General features: G+C 47.7%; 1 protein-coding gene across 1 annotated transcript in view; it reads left to right on the top strand.

Annotated features, from left to right (window-relative positions):
* Positions 1–18,504, top strand: part of LOC128650455 (programmed cell death protein 4-like) — a 220,907-nt gene that overhangs the window by 5,999 nt on the left and 196,404 nt on the right. The window contains exons 2-3 of the mRNA XM_053704405.1: positions 8,277–8,565; positions 12,998–13,095. Coding sequence (XP_053560380.1) covers positions 8,301–8,565; positions 12,998–13,095 — 363 coding nt within the window. The 5' untranslated portion in view covers positions 8,277–8,300. The remainder of the gene's footprint in view (positions 1–8,276; positions 8,566–12,997; positions 13,096–18,504) is intronic.

The raw sequence follows: 18,504 nt of genomic DNA, 5'->3' as shown, positions 1-18,504 counted from the left end.
CTCTCTCTCTCTCTCTCTCTTTCCTCTTCTGCACAGTTTGCACTCTCTCTCTCTCTCTCTCTCTCTCTCTTTCCTCTTCTGCACAGTTTGCACTCTCTCTCTCTCTCTCTCTCTCTCTTTCCTCTTCTGCACTGTTTGCTCTCTCTCTCTCTCTCTCTCTCTCTCTTTCCTCTTCTGCACAGTTTGCTCTCTCTCTCTCTCTCTCTCTCTCTTTCCTCTTCTGCACAGTTTGCGCTCTCTCTCTCTCTCTCTCTCTCTCTCTCTCTCTTTCCTCTTCTGCACAGTTTGCTCTCTCTCTCTCTCTCTCTTTCCTCTTCTGCACAGTTTGCTCTCTCTCTCTCTTTCCTCTTCTGCACAGTTTGCTCTCTCTCTCTCTCTCTTTCCTCTTCTGCACAGTTTGCTCTCTCTCTCTCTCTCTTTCCTCTTCTGCACAGTTTGCTCTCTCTCTCTCTCTCTCTTTCCTCTTCTGCACAGTTTGCTCTCTCTCTCTCTCTCTCTTTCCTCTTCTGCACAGTTTGCTCTCTCTCTCTCTCTCTTTCCTCTTCTGCACAGTTTGCTCTCTCTCTCTCTCTCTTTCCTCTTCTGCACAGTTTTCTCTCTCTCTCTCTCTCTCTCTCTCTCTCTCTCTTTCCTCTTCTGCACAGTTTGCTCTCTCTTCTCTCTCCTCCTCTCTCTCTCCTCTCTCTCCATCTCTCTCTCTCTCTCTTTCCTCTTCTGCACAGTTTGCTCTCCTCTCTCTCTCTCTCTTTCCTCTTCTGCACAGTTTTGCTCTCTGTCCTCTCTCTCTCCTCTCTCTCTCTCTCTCTCTCTCTTCCTCTTCTGCTCAGTTTGCTCTCTCTCTCTCCTCTCTCTCTCTCTCTCTTTCCTCTTCTGCACAGTTTGCTCTCTCTCTCTCTCTCTCTCTCTCTCTCTTTCCTCTTCTGCACAGTCTTGCTCTCTCTCTCTCTCTCTCTCTCTCTCTCTCTTTCCTCTTCTGCACAGTTTGCTCTCTCTCTCTCTCTCTCTCTCTCTCTCTTTCCTCTTCTGCACAGTTTGCTCTCTCTCTCTCTCTCTCTCTCTCTCTCTCTTTCCTCTTCTGCACAGTTTGCTCTCTCTCTCTCTCTCTCTCTCTCTCTTTCCTCTTCTGCACAGTTTGCTCTCTCTCTCTCTCTCTCTCTCTCTTTCCTCTTCTGCTCAGTTTGCTCTCTCTCTCTTCCTCTTCTGCACAGTTTGCTCTCTCTCTCTCTCTCTCTCTCTCTCTCTTTCCTCTTCTGCACAGTTTGCTCTCTCTCTCTCTCTCTCTCTCTCTCTCTCTCTTTCCTCTTCTGCACAGTTTGCTCTCTCTCTCTCTCTCTCTTTCCTCTTCTGCACAGTTTGCTCTCTCTCTCTCTCTCTCTCTTTCCTCTTCTGCACAGTTTGCTCTCTCTCTCTCTCTCTCTTTCCTCTTCTGCACAGTTTGCTCTCTCTCTCTCTCTCTCTTTCCTCTTCTGCACAGTTTGCTCTCTCTCTCTCTCTCTCTCTCTTTCCTCTTCTGCTCAGTTTGCTCTCTCTCTCTCTCTCTCTTTCCTCTTCTGCACAGTTTGCTCTCTCTCTCTCTCTTTCCTCTTCTGCACAGTTTGCTCTCTCTCTCTCTCTCTCTCTCTCTCTCTCTTTCCTCTTCTGCACAGTTTGCACTCTCTCTCTCTCTCTCTCTCTCTCTCTCTCTCTCTTTCCTCTTCTGCACTGTTTGCTCTCTCTCTCTCTCTCTCTCTCTCTCTCTCTTTCCTCTTCTGCTCAGTTTGCGCTCTCTCTCTCTCTCTCTCTCTCTCTCTCTCTTTCCTCTTCTGCTCAGTTTGCTCTCTCTCTCTCTCTCTCTCTCTCTCTCTTTCCTCTTCTGCACAGTTTGCTCTCTCTCTCTCTCTCTCTTTCCTCTTCTGCACAGTTTGCTCTCTCTCTCTCTCTCTCTCTCTCTCTCTTTCCTCTTCTGCTCAGTTTGCTCTCTCTCTCTCTCTCTCTTTCCTCTTCTGCACAGTTTGCTCTCTCTCTCTCTCTCTCTCTCTCTTTCCTCTTCTGCTCAGTTTGCTCTCTCTCTCTCTCTCTCTCTCTCTCTCTCTCTCTCTCTCTCTCTCTCTTTCCTCTTCTGCTCAGTTTGCTCTCTCTCTCTCTCTCTCTCTCTCTCTCTCTCTCTCTCTCTCTCTCTCTCTCTCTCTCTCTCTCTCTCTCTCTCTCTCTCTCTCTCTCTCTCTCTTTCCTCTTCTGCTCAGTTTGCTCTCTCTCTCTCTCTCTCTCTCTCTCTCTCTCTCTCTTTCCTCTTCTGCTCAGTTTGCTCTCTCTCTCTCTCTCTCTCTCTCTCTCTCTCTCTCTTTCCTCTTCTGCTCAGTTTGCTCTCTCTCTCTCTCTCTCTCTCTCTCTCTTTCCTCTTCTGCACAGTTTGCTCTCTCTCTCTCTCTCTCTCTCTCTCTCTCTCTCTTTCCTCTTCTGCACAGTTTGCTCTCTCTCTCTCTCTCTCTCTCTCTCTCTCTCTCTCTCTCTTTCCTCTTCTGCACAGTTTTCTCTCTCTCTCTCTCTCTCTCTCTCTCTCTCTCTCTCTTTCCTCTTCTGCACAGTTTGCTCTCTCTCTCTCTCTCTCTCTCTCTCTCTCTCTCTCTTTCCTCTTCTGCACAGTTTGCTCTCTCTCTCTCTCTCTCTCTCTCTCTCTTTCCTCTTCTGCACAGTTTGCTCTCTCTCTCTCTCTCTCTCTCTCTCTCTCTCTCTCTCTCTCTCTCTCTCTTTCCTCTTCTGCACAGTTTTCTCTCTCTCTCTCTCTCTCTCTCTCTCTCTCTTTCCTCTTCTGCACAGTTTGCTCTCTCTCTCTCTCTCTCTCTCTCTCTCTCTCTCTTTCCTCTTCTGCACAGTTTGCTCTCTCTCTCTCTCTCTCTCTCTCTCTCTTTCCTCTTCTGCACAGTTTGCTCTCTCTCTCTCTCTCTCTCTCTCTCTCTCTTTCCTCTTCTGCTCAGTTTGCTCTCTCTCTCTCTCTCTCTCTCTCTCTCTCTTTCCTCTTCTGCACAGTTTGCTCTCTCTCTCTCTCTCTCTTTCCTCTTCTGCACAGTTTGCTCTCTCTCTCTTTCCTCTTCTGCACAGTTTGCTCTCTCTCTCTCTCTCTCTCTCTCTCTCTCTCTCTCTTTCCTCTTCTGCACAGTTTGCTCTCTCTCTCTCTTTCCTCTTCTGCACAGTTTGCTCTCTCTCTCTCTCTCTCTCTCTCTCTCTCTCTCTCTCTCTCTCTCTCTCTCTCTCTCTCTCTCTCTTTCCTCTTCTGCACAGTTTGCACTCTCTCTCTCTCTCTCTCTCTCTCTCTCTCTCTCTCTTTCCTCTTCTGCTCAGTTTGCTCTCTCTCTCTCTCTCTCTCTCTCTCTCTCTCTCTCTCTTTCCTCTTCTGCTCAGTTTGCTCTCTCTCTCTCTCTCTCTCTCCTCTTCTGCTCAGTTTGCTCTCTCTCCTCTTCTGCTCAGTTTGCTCTCTCTCCTCTTCTGCTCAGTTTGCTCTCTCTCTCTCTCTCTTACCTCTTCTGCACAGTTTGCACTCTCTCTCTCTCTCTCTCTCTCTCTCTCTCTCTCTTTCCTCTTCTGCACAGTTTGCACTCTCTCTCTCTCTCTCTCTCTCTCTCTCTCTTTCCTCTTCTGCTCAGTTTGCTCTCTCTCTCTCTCTCTCTCTCTCTTTCCTCTTCTGCTCAGTTTGCTCTCTCTCTCTCTCTCTCTCTCTCTCTCTCTCTCTCTCTCTCTCTCTCTCTCTCTCTCTCTCTCTTTCCTCTTCTGCTCAGTTTGCTCTCTCTCTCTCTCTCTCTCTCTTTCCTCTTCTGCACAGTTTGCTCTCTCTCTCTCTCTCTCTCTCTCTCTCTCTCTCTTTCCTCTTCTGCACAGTTTGCTCTCTCTCTCTCTTTCCTCTTCTGCACAGTTTGCACTCTCTCTCTCTCTCTCTCTCTCTCTCTTTCCTCTTCTGCACTGTTTGCTCTCTCTCTCTCTCTCTCTCTCTCTTTCCTCTTCTGCTCAGTTTGCTCTCTCTCTCTCTCTCTCTCTCTCTCTCTCTCTCTTTCCTCTTCTGCTCAGTTTGCTCTCTCTCTCTCTCTCTCTCTCTCTCTCTCTCTTTCCTCTTCTGCTCAGTTTGCTCTCTCTCTCTCTCTCTCTCTCTCTCTCTCTCTCTCTCTCTCTCTCTCTCTCTCTCTCTCTCTCTCTCTCTCTCTCTCTCTCTTTCCTCTTCTGCTCAGTTTTCTCTCTCTCTCTCTCTCTCTCTCTTTCCTCTTCTGCTCAGTTTGCTCTCTCTCTCTCTCTCTCTCTCTTTCCTCTTCTGCACAGTTTGCTCTCTCTCTCTCTCTCTCTCCTCTTCTGCACAGTTTGCTCTCTCTCTCTCTCTCTCTTTCCTCTTCTGCACAGTTTGCTCTCTCTCTCTCTCTCTTTCCTCTTCTGCACAGTTTGCTCTCTCTCTCTCTCTCTCTCTTTCCTCTTCTGCACAGTTTGCTCTCTCTCTCTCTCTCTTTCCTCTTCTGCACAGTTTGCTCTCTCTCTCTTTCCTCTTCTGCACAGTTTGCTCTCTCTCTCTCTCTCTCTCTCTCTCTCTCTCTCTCTCTCTCTCTCTCTTTCCTCTTCTGCTCAGTTTGCTCTCTCTCTCTCTCTCTCTCTTTCCTCTTCTGCACAGTTTGCTCTCTCTCTCTCTCTCTCTCTCTCTTTCCTCTTCTGCACAGTTTGCTCTCTCTCTCTCTCTCTCTCTCTCTCTCTCCTCTTCTGCACAGTTTGCTCTCTCTCTCTCTTTCCTCTTCTGCACAGTTTGCTCTCTCACTCACCATATGCCAACCACATATGATTTAAAGGTTGAAACCATATGCTATATTTTGCTTTACTGAAAACTCTAGCAGTAATACATTATAATAAAAAAGAAACAATGTAACTCCCCTTTAACCAATATGGGTACAGTGACTGAGATATAGAGAGTCTCTCCCACTTCCTCTTTCTTTACTGGATCCCAGGCATGACTGGTACTTGAACTCCAACTGAAGGCCAAATGGGCAATAGACTTCAAAAACAACCATAGCGCACTGTGAACGCCATCTGAATGCAGGTATGAGTAGATCCCAGTAAAAAGATTCACACTGAAAGGAGAAAGAAGCTAGGCAAGGCAGAAAACAAGGCCATGCAAAAGAACATAACTAGTACAGCAATCATATATTTGCTTTTTCATTATGGGAGGGCTCCACCGAGTGGGCAAAATAGAGTCACCAAGGCTATCCTTATCTATATTTATTGCAAGACAGGAGGCTCTTTATTTGCTTTTTTCAAGGTAAGCATCTAAGAGGATCAAAGCTGCTTGAGATATTGATCTAAAATAAAATTTTCAGAATACCATGTCTGAGGACCATTAAGCAGCCGCCAGGAGGTCTTGCAGGTAGTATCCTTTCATAAATGCACGGGAAGCTGAAGTGCCCCTCAAGGAGTGGGCCCTAAAATAAGAAGGTATAAGAGCTTGAGACATAACCCACCTAATCCTATGGGCAATAGTGGGAACCGAGATATCATGAAAGGGTTGGACATGGTAAATGAGCAAGGGTCTTGAGGAGGAAGGCCGAAGGGAAGAAGTACGGGGACAATATTCTTTAAGACAAAGAGCAACACAAAGTTGGGGTTCCTCATCTAGATATGGGTAGGAAATGGCAGACAAGGTTTACTTACTCCTATTAATATGAAACTGAATCCCAACGGGGAAAAATAAAACCATCAAAGTCCAGGGCTTGGACGTCAGAGACCCGTCTTAGAGGTCTAGATGAACTAATGAGTCCTCCACTTGGAGGGTGTCTATGAGGGGGTGTATTCCCTCCATCTTGAAATGGTGATAAACAATGAAACGATTCAATTGTCAGAGGTTTATAACCAGACGGGAACCACTGTATTTTTGATAAGGAAAATATTGCTTAAGAACCCCCGGTGATAAGCTCTCTCTATGGTCCCTTTAAGCAGGAGTTGGTTGAGTTCTGCATCTATGAGGGCCTGCATAGGAGGGGGGAAAGGAATGAGGTTGGGTGGGGAGGTTTGGGCCGGGAATTGGACAAAGTCTATCTGAAACCCCTGTACCATCTGCAAGACCCACTCGTCTGAGGTAATGTTTTCCCAAGTTTTGGAATAAATGACAAGTTTGCCCGCTAACATTGTAGGGGAAGCAAGTTGGGGTAAAGGACTCACCTTGATAGAGACTGGGTAGCTAGGACAGAAATTGATGTTGAGCTTCTCTAGCTCAGTATGCCTTTCCCCGAGGGAGGAACAAGGGTCTGATATGCAGGAAGGTATATGGCTGCCAAAGGGAGCCTCTGGATGTCGTTCGGCTGGAAGGTTGGTCCCTGAACAGACCAGTCCTGGCAAAAGCCCCTCTATAAGTATACAGAACCCTGCACAATTTAGCCTGTGCTCTGTCCAAGGTTGTGAAGGTGAACACATAATGACTTAGGTCCCTTTTTAAATGACATTCCAAAAAGGAGGCCTTTGGCTGAGGATCCCCCCTCTGTACATGTCATTTTGGTGAGCTTAGGATCAAGGCGTGATAGGGCTGTTCTGCGCCTTTCTATGGAGAGGGCAATGTTTGTATTGTCCAAAAGACATATTGCCCATTGTGCCTATTCCCGGACCTGTTGAGTATTCCGGGATTGTGAGGCGATAACAGCCTGATCTGCTAATTGTAGGATTTATGTAAGGGGCCCAACAATGTCCAGAAGTTTGTCCTGAGCGGATTTGAGAGAACGGTCAATGCCCCGTCTGGGATCACAACCGCCTCTGGTCATAAAGGAGTTGATTACTCCTTGTCCGGAAGCACAGGGCAGGGACACTCAACTCACAATTAGTTACAGGGCTAAGTTAGGAAGAGGCTTCCTAAACCAGCGTTGAAGGAACTGGAGACAATATGAGGGGATGGGAACCACTCAGAGAAAGCGGGGGTGCCGAATATGGTTGGGATCAAACATAGGTTGGTCCATAGGGTCCAAAATAACTTGGTTAGAGGAATCAAAGTATTTTTTTAAAGGCTCATTCGGGGGGTTCAGAATCAGAATTGTCTGAAAGGTAGCCTTTCCGGATAGTATGGAGTGGCAGGAGATGTAGTGGGTACTCCCAGATTTGTTGGGTTAGAGGGTGGCTCAATAGATCTGTCATGCTCCTTTATTTTTACCCCAGGGAGGGGGGTTAAGGCAGGCTTATTATGCTTGAAGGAGGGGTTCTTATCCAAATGGTTTTCTTGGGCAGTTCTTTTCTTGAGGCGAGACTCAGTCTCTGCGTCAGAGGACTGAGGGGTTTGTGCCAGGGTATCAGGTTCAAGGGTCTCTTGAATAATTGTTTTGACCAGGGTAGATATATCCCCCATAGCGTAGGACATGGTTTGGGTTACAGAGGGGGCTGCAGCGGGAGCTCAGTGAGTACCACAAATATGTCAGAGTACCAACACACCATTCAGAATGTAATTTATAAAGGATATGAATTGTTAATATTTGTTCAAATTATATTCTCTGATTGGTGCAATTGGGTTTCTTATCAGTCAATAAAAAAACAATATGTATTCTTTGTTGGAATAGTGAATATAAATAAGTTCACATTAGTAAACAATACTAAAACAGCACAAATACAAGAAATGGTTTGTGGTAGCGCTGCACAACCATTTTATGAATGATGGGGCAAGATGGCCATTGTCACATGGCGCAAGGCAACACATGTGGAACAGAAGGAGCAGTTCCCGTAACCAAGATGGCCACCGGGCCGCTAACAAAAGTAGTTTGAAAACAGACCAAGTAACACACCTTGGCTACAGGAGGTTACAATTAGCGCGATGTAGCAGAAACTAAACCGCTGAACCACCAATAAGAAAATATTAAAGGATACAGGAAAGTAATAATATGATAAAGCTAAAGCGCATCAAACTAGATACAAAAAAAAGTAAGGAAAAGTTTTTAGAAAGTTAGAAATAGGTAAAAAGCAGATGAACGAGTGGTATTCAAGGATATCTTCATTTCTATAAGATAATGATTAAGCAACGTTATACATCACCTTTCTTGCTGGAGAGCAGTAAAGGAAGAGGAAGTGGGAGGGACTCTCTATATGTCACTGTACCCTTGGTTAAAGGGGCGTTACATAGTTTCTTTTTTATTATATACTTTACTGCCAGAGTTTTTAGTAAAGTACTCGCCTCCTGTCTTTAATAAAATTACCTATATTGTCCCCTAGCACAATGTTAGTCCTTTACTGTTGCCATCAGGGCACTGCTATGGCAAGGCTGGTGCAGTGTTCGTACTTCACCTCTAACACTCTGTTCCATCTAGCACACCTAGTGCCAGCCTGGTGAGATGGGTCCAGGTGAGGATGAAGCCATTGAGGGAGATGAGCTGAGTGATGAGGAGGTGTCACCTGACTGGACACCACAGGAAAAGGCTCTTCATGAAGCAAAAGTTAAGGCGAAAGCAAAGCGCAGGATCCGCAGAACATCATCTCGTGACTCTACACGAGAGTCAGAAAGCAAGGAAATCCCTGCAGAGCTCCCTATCAGCCCCCATGGGAGGTGTAACGACAGGCGCTCACGCATGGGGAAGGGCAGGGGGCTTCCCAAGAAAGGTAGGTAGGGGATTACCTACAGCTAAGAGGGGATGCTCACTACATGTAGATGTGTGAGGGGGAGGAGCCGGCTGCACATAGAGGTGTGAAGGGGAGGAGCTGGCTGCACGTAGAGGTTGAGGGGAGGAGCCGGTTGCACATAGAGTTGTGAGGGGGAGGAGCAGGCTGCACGTAGAGGTGTGAGGGGAGGAGTCGGCTGCTCGTAGAGGTGTGAGGGGGAGGAGCAGGCTGCACGTAGAGGTGTGAGGGGAGGAGTTGGCTGCTCGTAGAGGTGTGAGGGGGAGAAGCAGGCTACATGGAGAGGTGTGAGGGGGAGGAGCCGGTTGCATGTAGAGGAAAGAGGGGGGGAGCAGCCAGCTGCATGTAGAGGGGTGTGAGGGGAGGAGCCGGCTGCACGTAGAGGTGTGAGGGGAGGAGCCGGCTGCACGTAGAGGTGTGAGGGGGAGGAGCCGGCTGCATGTAGAGGGGTGTGAGGGGGAGGATCCGGCTGCACTTAGAGGTGTGAGGGGTAGGATCCGGCTGCACATAGAGGTGTGAGGGGGAGGATCCGGCTGCACATAGAGGTGTGAGGGGGAGGATCCGGCTGCACGTAGATGTGTGAGGGGGAGGAGCCAGCTGAAGGTAGAGGTGTGTAAGGGTTAGGAGCTGGCTGCACATACAGGTGTGTGAGGGGGAAGAGCTGACTGTACGTAGAGGTGTAAGGGGGAGGACCCGGCTGCACATAGAGGTGTGAGGGGGAGGAGTTGGCTGCACGTAGAGGTGTGAGGGCGAGGATCCGACTGCACATACAGGTGTGAGGGGGAGAGTCGGCTGTACGTAGAGGTTTGAGGGGGAGGAGTCGGCTGTATGTAGAGGTGTGAGGGGGAGGAGCCGGCTGGAATTAGAGGTGTGAGGGGGAGGAGCCGGCTGGAATTAGAGGTGTGTGAGGGGGAGGAGTCGGCTGCAATTAGAGGTGTGTGAGGGGGAGGAGCCAGCTGCAATTAGAAGTGTGTGTGAGGGGGAGGAGCCGGCTGCACGTAGAGGTGTGAGGGGGAGGAGCAGGCTGCACGTAGAGGTGTGAGGGGAGGAGTTGGCTGCACGCAAAGGTGTGAGGGGGTGGACCTGGTTGCAATTAGAGGTGTGTGAGGGGAAGGAGCCGGCTGCACTCAGAGGTGTGTGTGTGTGAGGGGGAGGAGCCGGCTGCACGTAGAGTTGTGAAGGGAAGGAGCCGGTTGCACGTAGAGGTGTGAGGGGGAGGAGCCGACTGCACGTAGAGTTGTGAAGGGAAGGAGCCGGTTGCACATAGAGGTGTGAGGGGGAGGATCCGGCTGCACATAGAGGTGTGAGGGGGAGGATCCGGCTGCACGTAGATGTGTGAGGGGGAGGAGCCAGCTGAAGGTAGAGGTGTGTAAGGGTTAGGAGCTGGCTGCACATACAGGTGTGTGAGGGGGAAGAGCTGACTGTACGTAGAGGTGTAAGGGGGAGGACCCGGCTGCACATAGAGGTGTGAGGGGGAGGAGTTGGCTGCACGTAGAGGTGTGAGGGCGAGGATCCGACTGCACATACAGGTGTGAGGGGGAGAGTCGGCTGTACGTAGAGGTTTGAGGGGGAGGAGTCGGCTGTATGTAGAGGTGTGAGGGGGAGGAGCCGGCTGGAATTAGAGGTGTGAGGGGGAGGAGCCGGCTGGAATTAGAGGTGTGTGAGGGGGAGGAGTCGGCTGCAATTAGAGGTGTGTGAGGGGGAGGAGCCAGCTGCAATTAGAAGTGTGTGTGAGGGGGAGGAGCCGGCTGCACGTAGAGGTGTGAGGGGGAGGAGCAGGCTGCACGTAGAGGTGTGAGGGGAGGAGTTGGCTGCACGCAAAGGTGTGAGGGGGTGGACCTGGTTGCAATTAGAGGTGTGTGAGGGGAAGGAGCCGGCTGCACTCAGAGGTGTGTGTGTGTGAGGGGGAGGAGCCGGCTGCACGTAGAGTTGTGAAGGGAAGGAGCCGGTTGCACGTAGAGGTGTGAGGGGGAGGAGCCGACTGCACGTAGAGTTGTGAAGGGAAGGAGCCGTCTGCACGTAGAGGTGTGAGGGGGAGGAGCCGGCTGCACGTAGAGGTGTGAGAGGGAGGATCCGGCTGCACATAGAGGTGTGAGGGGGAGGATCCGGCTGCACGTAGAGGTGTGAGGGGGAGGATCCGGCTGCACATAGAGGTGTGAGGGGGAGTATCCGGCTTCACGTAGAGGTGTGAGGGGGAGGAGCCAGCTGCACATAGAGGTGTGAGGGTGAGGAGCCAGCTGAAGGTAGAGGTGTGTAAGAGTTAGGAGCTGGCTGCACATACAGGTGTGTGAGGGGGAAGAGCTGACTGTACGTAGAGGTGAAAGGGGGAGGACCCGGCTGCACTTAGAGGTGTGAGGGGGAGGAGTCGGCTGCACTTAGAGGTGTGAGGGGGATGATCCGGCTGCACATACAGGTGTGAGGGGGATGAGCCGGCAGAATATAAAGGTGTGAGGGTGAAACCAGCTGCACATAGAGGTGTGAGGGGGAGGACCCGGCTGCACGTAGAGGTGTGTGGGGAGGACCCGGGTGCAGGTAGAGGTGTGAGAGGGAGGAGCCGGCGGAACATTAAGGTGTAAGGGGAGAAACCGGCTGCACGTAGAGGTGTGAGGGGGAGGAGTCGGCTGCAATTAGAGGAGTAAAGGGGGAGGAGCTGGCTACATGTAGAGGTGTGTGAGGGGAAGGAGACAGCTGCAATTAGAGGTGTGTGAGGGGGAGGACCAGGCTGCACGTAGAGGTGTAAGGGGGAGGAGCCGGCTGCAATTAGAGGTGTGTGAGGGGGATTAGCCGGCTGCAATTAGAGGTGTGTGAGGGGGAGGAGCCGGCTGCAATTAGAGGTGTGTGTGAGGGGGAGGAGCGGGCTGCACGTAGAGGTGTGAGGGGGAGGAGCCGGCTGCAATTAGAGGTGTGTTAGGGGGAGGAGTCGGCTCTGACCACCTTTAGACCCATCTTTATCTCTGACCACCAGTTGGAAATAGAGACTGGCAGATATCAGGCAAAATGGAGACCCAGGGCAGCCAGACAATGTGCACAGTGTGACAGTGGGGACATAGAGACTGAAGCGCACTTCCTCTTGTACTGTACAAGATACAAACCCTTAAGGGATAAATACTTCCCAAAAATAATGAAAGAAATAACAGACTTCCCACAGATGTCGGAACAAGAAAGACTATGGGTACTCTTAGGAGAAAAAAACAAAGCTACAAGGATAGTAGCAAAATATGTAGCAGACTGTCACATGACCAGAACCCCCAATCAGATTAAATGATCTATCATATTTACCCACTATACTCCTACTTTATAAATTGTTATTGATTTGTTTTATTGTAACATATTACTTTGGCAACACATGTAATATTGTCATGCTAATAAAGTACTCTTGACTTGACTTGACTTGGGAGGAGCCGGCTGCAATTAGAGGTGTGTGAGGGGGAGGAGCCGGCTGCAATTAGAGGTGTGTGAGGGGGAGGAGCCGGCTGCAATTAGAGGTGTGAGGGGGAGGAGCCGGCAGGATGTAGTGGTGTGAGGGGGAGGAGCGGGCTGCACGTAGAGGTGTGAGGGGGAGGACCCGGCTGCACGTAAAGGTGTGAGGGGGAGGACCTGGCTGCAATTAGAGGTGTGTGAGGGGAAGGAGCCGGCTGCACGTAGAGTTGTGAGGGGAAGGAGCTGGCTGCATGTAGAGTTGTGAAGGGAAGGAGCCGGCTGCACGTCGAGGTGTGAGGGGGAGGAGCTGGCTGCACTTAGAGTTGTGAAGGGAAGGAGCCGGCTGCACGTAGAGGTGTGAGGGGGAGGAGCCAGCTGGATATGTGAGGGGGATGAGCCGGCGGCACATAGATGTGTGAGGGGGAGGAGCCGGATGCATGTAGATGTGTGAGGGAGAGGAGCCGGCAGAACATAGATGTGTGAGAGGGAGGTGCCGGCAGAACATAGATGTGTGAGAGGGAGGTGCCGGCAGAACATACATGTGTGAGAGGGAGGTGCCGGCAGAACATAGATGTGTGAGAGGGAGGTGCTGGCAGAACATAGATGCGTGAGGGGGAGGAGCTGGCTGCACATAGAGTTGTGAAGGGGAGGAGCCAGCTGCACATAGAGGTGTGAAGGGGAGGAGCCAGCTGCACATAGAGGTGTGAGGGGGAGGAGCCAGCTACACGTAGAGGTGTGAGGGGGAGGAGCCGGCAGGACGTAGTGGTGTGAAGGGGAGGAGCTGGCAGCACATAGATGTGTGAGGGGGCGGAGCCGGATGCACGTAGATGTGTGAGGGGGAGGAGCCAGCAGAACATAGATGTGTGAGGGGGAGGAGCCGGCGGAACATAGAGGTGTGAGGGGGAGGAGCCGGCGTAACATAGAGGTGTGAGGGTGGAGGACCCGGATTCACTTTGACGCTAACCTCTCACAAGGCTATTTTCCTATCCTACAGGTGGCGCTGGAGGGAAAGGTGTCTGGGGGGCACCAGGACAGGTTTACAGTTATCAGGAGCCTGATGCTCGAGACCCTAATTATGACGAGTCAGCCCAGGTAAGACAAATTTTTACTGATGAGATGTGTGTCTATATGTATGTGCTGTATGAGTGTTTACTTGTGTAAGCATGTGTTTATGTCTTTATGTATGTTTGAGAATATGTTTGTGTGTATGTGTGTGCTGTATGAGTGTGCAAGTGTGTATGTTTGTGCATATGAGTGTGTATGTGTGTGCTGTATGAGTGTGTATGTTTGTGTGTCTGTATGTTTGTGCTGTATGAGTGTGCATATGAATGTCTGCGTGTGTATGTTTGTGTGTCTGTATGTTTGTGCATATGAGTGTGTACGTGTGTATGTGTGTGCTGTATGAGTGTGTACGTGTGTATGTTTGTGTGTCTGTATGTTTGTGCTGTATGAGTGTGCGTATGTTTGTGTGTCTGTATGTTTGTGTGTCTGTATGTTTGTGCATATGAGTGTGTACGGGTGTATGTTTGTGCTGTATGAGTGTGCATGTGTATTTGTTTGTGTCTATGTATGTTTGAGAATATGTGTGTGTGTCTGTATGCATGTTTGTGCTGTATGAGTGTGTATGTGTGTATATTTGTGTGTCTGTATGTATGTTTTTTCTGTATGAGTGTGTACTTGTGTATGTTTGTGTGTATGTGTGTGCTGTGCTAGTGTGTACATGTGTATGTTTGTGTGTATGTGTGTGCTGTGCTAGTGTGTACATGTGTATGTTTGTGTGTATGTGTGTGCTGTGCTAGTGTGTACATGTGTATGTTTGTGTGTATGTGTGTGCTGTGCTAGTGTGTACATGTGTATGTTTGTGGGTCTGTATGTATGTTTGTGTATGTTTGTGTGTCTGTATGTTTGTGCTGTATGAGTGTGTATGTTTGTGCTGTATGAGTGTGTACGTGTGCATGTTTGTGTGTATGTATGTTTGTATGAGTGTGCATATGTGTGTGTACGTGTGTCTCTATGTATGTTTGTGCTTATGAGTGTATGTTTGTGTGTCTGTATGTATGTTTGTTTGTGCTGTATGAGTGTGTACTTGTGTATGTTTGTGTGTCTGTATGTATGTTTGTGCATATGGGTTTGTATGTGTGTGTGTGTGTGTTTGTGTTTGTGTATGTATGTTTGTGCTGTGTTTGTGTGTCTGTATGTATGTTTGTGCATATGAGTGTGTGTTTGTGTGTCTGTATGTATGTGTTTGTGCATATGAGTGTGTATGTTTGTGTGTCTGTATGTGTTTGTGCATATGAGTGTGTGTTTGTGTGTCTGTATGTGTTTGTGCATATGAGTGTGTGTTTGTGTGTCTGTATGTGTTTGTGCATATGAGTGTGTGTTTGTGTGTCTGTATGTATGTTTGTGCATATGAGTGTGTGTTTGTGTGTCTGTATGTATGTTTGTGCATATGAGTGTGTGTTTGTGTGTCTGTATGTGTTTGTGCATATGAGTGTGTGTTTGTGTGTCTGTCTGTATGTATGTTTGTGCATATGAGTGTGTGTTTGTGTGTCTGTATGTGTTTGTGCATATGAGTGTGTGTTTGTGTGTCTGTATGTATGTTTGTGCATATGAGTGTGTGTTTGTGTGTCTGCATGTATGTTTGTGCATATGAGTGTGTGTTTGTGTGTCTGTATGTGTTTGTGCATATGAGTGTGTGTTTGTGTGTCTGTATGTGTTTGTGCATATGAGTGTGTGTTTGTGTGTCTGTATGTGTTTGTGCATATGAGTGTGTGTTTGTGTGTCTGTATGTATGTTTGTGCATATGAGTGTGTGTTTGTGTGTCTGTATGTATGTTTGTGCATATGAGTGTGTGTTTGTGTGTCTGTATGTGTTTGTGCATATGAGTGTGTGTTTGTGTGTCTGTATGTATGTTTGTGCATATGAGTGTGTGTTTGTGTGTCTGTATGTGTTTGTGCATATGAGTGTGTGTTTGTGTGTCTGTATGTGTTTGTGCATATGAGTGTGTGTTTTTGTGTGTCTGTATGTATGTTTGTGCATATGAGTGTGTGTTTGTGTGTCTGTATGTGTTTGTGTGTCTGTATGTATGTTTGTGCATATGAGTGTGTGTTTGTGTGTCTGTATGTATGTTTGTGCATATGAGTGTGTGTTTGTGTGTCTGTATGTATGTTTGTGCATATGAGTGTGTTTGTGTGCCTGTATGTGTTTGTGCATATGAGTGTGTGTTTGTGTGTCTGTATGTGTTTGTGCATATGAGTGTGTGTTTGTGTGTCTGTATGTGTTTGTGCATATGAGTGTGTGTTTTTGTGTGTCTGTATGTATGTTTGTGCATATGAGTGTGTGTTTGTGTGTCTGTATGTGTTTGTGCATATGAGTGTGTGTTTGTGTGTCTGTATGTGTTTGTGCATATGAGTGTGTTTGTGTGTCTGTATGTATGTTTGTGCATATGAGTGTGTGTTTGTGTGTCTGTATGTATGTTTGTGCATATGAGTGTGTGTTTGTGTGTCTGTATGTGTTTGTGCATATGAGTGTGTGTTTGTGTGTCTGTATGTGTTTGTGCATATGAGTGTGTATTTGTGTGTCTGTATGTGTTTGTGCATATGAGTGTGTGTCTTTGTGTGTCTGTATGTATGTTTGTGCATATGAGTGTGTGTTTGTGTGTCTGTATGTATGTTTGTGCATATGAGTGTGTGTTTGTGTGTCTGTATGTATGTTTGTGCATATGAGTGTGTGTTTGTGTGTCTGTATGTGTTTGTGCATATGAGTGTGTGTTTATGTGTCTGTATGTGTTTGTGCATATGAGTGTGTGTTTGTGTGTCTGTATGTATGTTTGTGCATATGAGTGTGTGTTTGTGTGTCTGTATGTATGTTTGTGCATATGAGTGTGTGTTTGTGTGTCTGTATGTGTTTGTGCATATGAGTGTGTGTTTATGTGTCTGTATGTGTTTGTGCATATGAGTGTGTGTTTGTGTGTCTGTATGTATGTTTGTGCATATGAGTGTGTGTTTGTGTGTCTGTATGTGTGTTTGTGTGTCTGTGTGTGTTTGTGTGTCTGTATGTTTGTGCTGTATGAGTGTGTACTTGTGTCTGTGTTTGTGTGTCTGTATGTATGTTGTGCATATGAGTGTGTGTTTGTGTGTCTGTATGTGTGTTTGTGTGTCTGTATGTTTGTGCTGTATGAGTGTGTACTTGTGTCTGTGTTTGTTTGTCTGTATGTATGTTTGTGCATATGAGTGTGTGTTTGTGTGTCTGTATGTGTTTGTGTGTCTGTATGTATGTTTGTGCTGTATGAGTGTGTGTTTGTGTGTCTGTATGTATTTTTGTGCTGTATGAGTGTGTACTTGTGTTTGTGTGTCTGTATGTGTTTGTGTGTCTGTATGTATGTTTGTGCATATGAGTGTGTGTTTGTGTGTCTGTATGTGTTTGTGTGTCTGTATGTATGTTTGTGCTGTATGAGTGTGTACTTGTGTCTGTATGTGTTTGTGCATATGAGTGTGTGTTTGTGTGTCTGTATGTATGTTTGTGCTGTATGAGTGTGTACTTGTGTCTGTATGTGTTTGTGCATATGAGTGTGTGTTTGTGTGTCTGTATGTGTTTGTGTGTCTGTATGTATGTTTGTGCTGTATGAGTGTGTACTTGTGTCTGTATGTGTTTGTGCATATGAGTGTGTGTTTGTGTGTCTGTATGTGTTTGTGTGTCTGTATGTATGTTTGTGCTGTATGAGTGTGTACTTGTGTCTGTATGTGTTTGTGCATATGAATGTGTGTTTGTGTGTCTGTATGTATGTTTATGCTGTTTGTGCTTAAAGTGAATGTCAATTTTCAGCAATGAGTGCCCGTTTTTTAAAAATACTTTTAAAAACAGGGGCCCTTTCATTGAAGAAAGTTTACATTGCACCGGATTTGTAGAAATACTTCCCTTTTACTTCTCCAAAACCGGATCGCTGATCCCCCGCCTTCTTCTTCCTGCTGTACAAACACAGCAATGACGAAACCGGCTTCCTCCAATCACAGCCGGGCATCACGAGATGGACGCTCTGAGGGTAAAGCCATGATTGGAGAAAGCCGGTTTAGTCATTTCTGACGTCGGTACAGAGGAACTGAGGCTGGGACCGGTTTTGGATTTGTAAAAGGTGAGCATTTCTACAAATTTGGTGCAATGTAAACTTTCATCAATGAAAGGGCCCCTGTTTCTAAAAGTATTTTTAAAAACCGGGCACTCATTGTTGAAAATGTACCTTCACTTTAAGGGATTAAATGCCCGACTTTTCCTGAGTAGCTGACCATAAAAGATAAATAAATAACTCAATAACTTAGCTTATCATAAATAACTTTGTGATCAATAAAGACTCAACACAATAGGTGGGTGAAAGACCCGTGGGTCGTATTTATTATTGCCCAGCCATAGGAACTGATATACGATAAGCATACACGGGTGGCGGCAATCGGGGCCTAGATAACTAATTATATAACCCTTTATAGAAAATGGACAGGGGCCACTCCTGCAGACCAAAGGCGGAAATAGCTTGATGGAACTTATAGCTTAGAGAGTTCTCTGCCCGTCGCCAACCAGTCAGAACACCCCCAAGCTACAGAGCCTGGGGACGTCCCCCTGACTGCAATGGCCATCACTCTAGCCTCCTTACAGCCTGCAGCTATGATCCTGACCTCCCGCCACAAGAGACAGACCTGCAAATTAAAAGGTCCAGACTCTTGCCGCCACCACACTACAATGTTAGAAGTAATGCCTGCCTGATGTTCTAAATGAACAGGTTAACTCCTACCGTTTCTAAATGAACCCCATCCTGCCTATATAAACCTTTATGGGCTGCTGAAATGTTCCCATGCTTAATGACAAAACCCTTGAGGACCCTTACTAAATTCCTCTTGTCCCTGTTAATCTTTTTGCGGAAAGCTGCCTTATGACACAACATGTGTCTCCACCTCAATCTAGGGATCACATTCAACCACCCGATTCGTACACCTGGAAACCAGAGTTTTAAACTGTTGCAGATCGGCCTGCATTGCCTTGATCAAGTCCAATGTAGGGATGGCCCCTACATCATTGCCACCTGCGTTCAAGATCAGAATGTGGGTTTTTTTCCCACCTTCGAGCAGCATCCTGTAGCAATGCAGGTAGACCTGCCCAGGAAAACCCCTGCGCCCTAACCAATGTATCACAGCCGTGGACGATGGGAATCCTAGCTGTTGTCCTCCAGGCATAGTCGCAGCTCGAATAGAAGCCCAGTGTATATAGGAATGGCCAACAATCCACACCCGAACAGGACCTGGACATGTGCCTGCAAAAGACCCCCTGCCCTCCTTCGCCAAACACCTTACCATGTGGGTAACCCCATTATTGTTTGCCATTGTTAACCACTATGATTACAACGGCCTGACATAAGATCTATACCGTTGTGATCTCCAGTGCCCCAATGAGCGAATGCAGTCCGAGGACCAACCTTACTCCGCTGTTGTTGTGGCCGCCCCTACCCTGAAGGAG

The sequence above is a fragment of the Bombina bombina genome, chromosome 2 (genome assembly GCF_027579735.1).
Source record: "Bombina bombina isolate aBomBom1 chromosome 2, aBomBom1.pri, whole genome shotgun sequence".
Taxonomy (NCBI): domain Eukaryota; kingdom Metazoa; phylum Chordata; class Amphibia; order Anura; family Bombinatoridae; genus Bombina; species Bombina bombina.
This window is presented reverse-complemented; position numbering and strand designations above follow the sequence as displayed.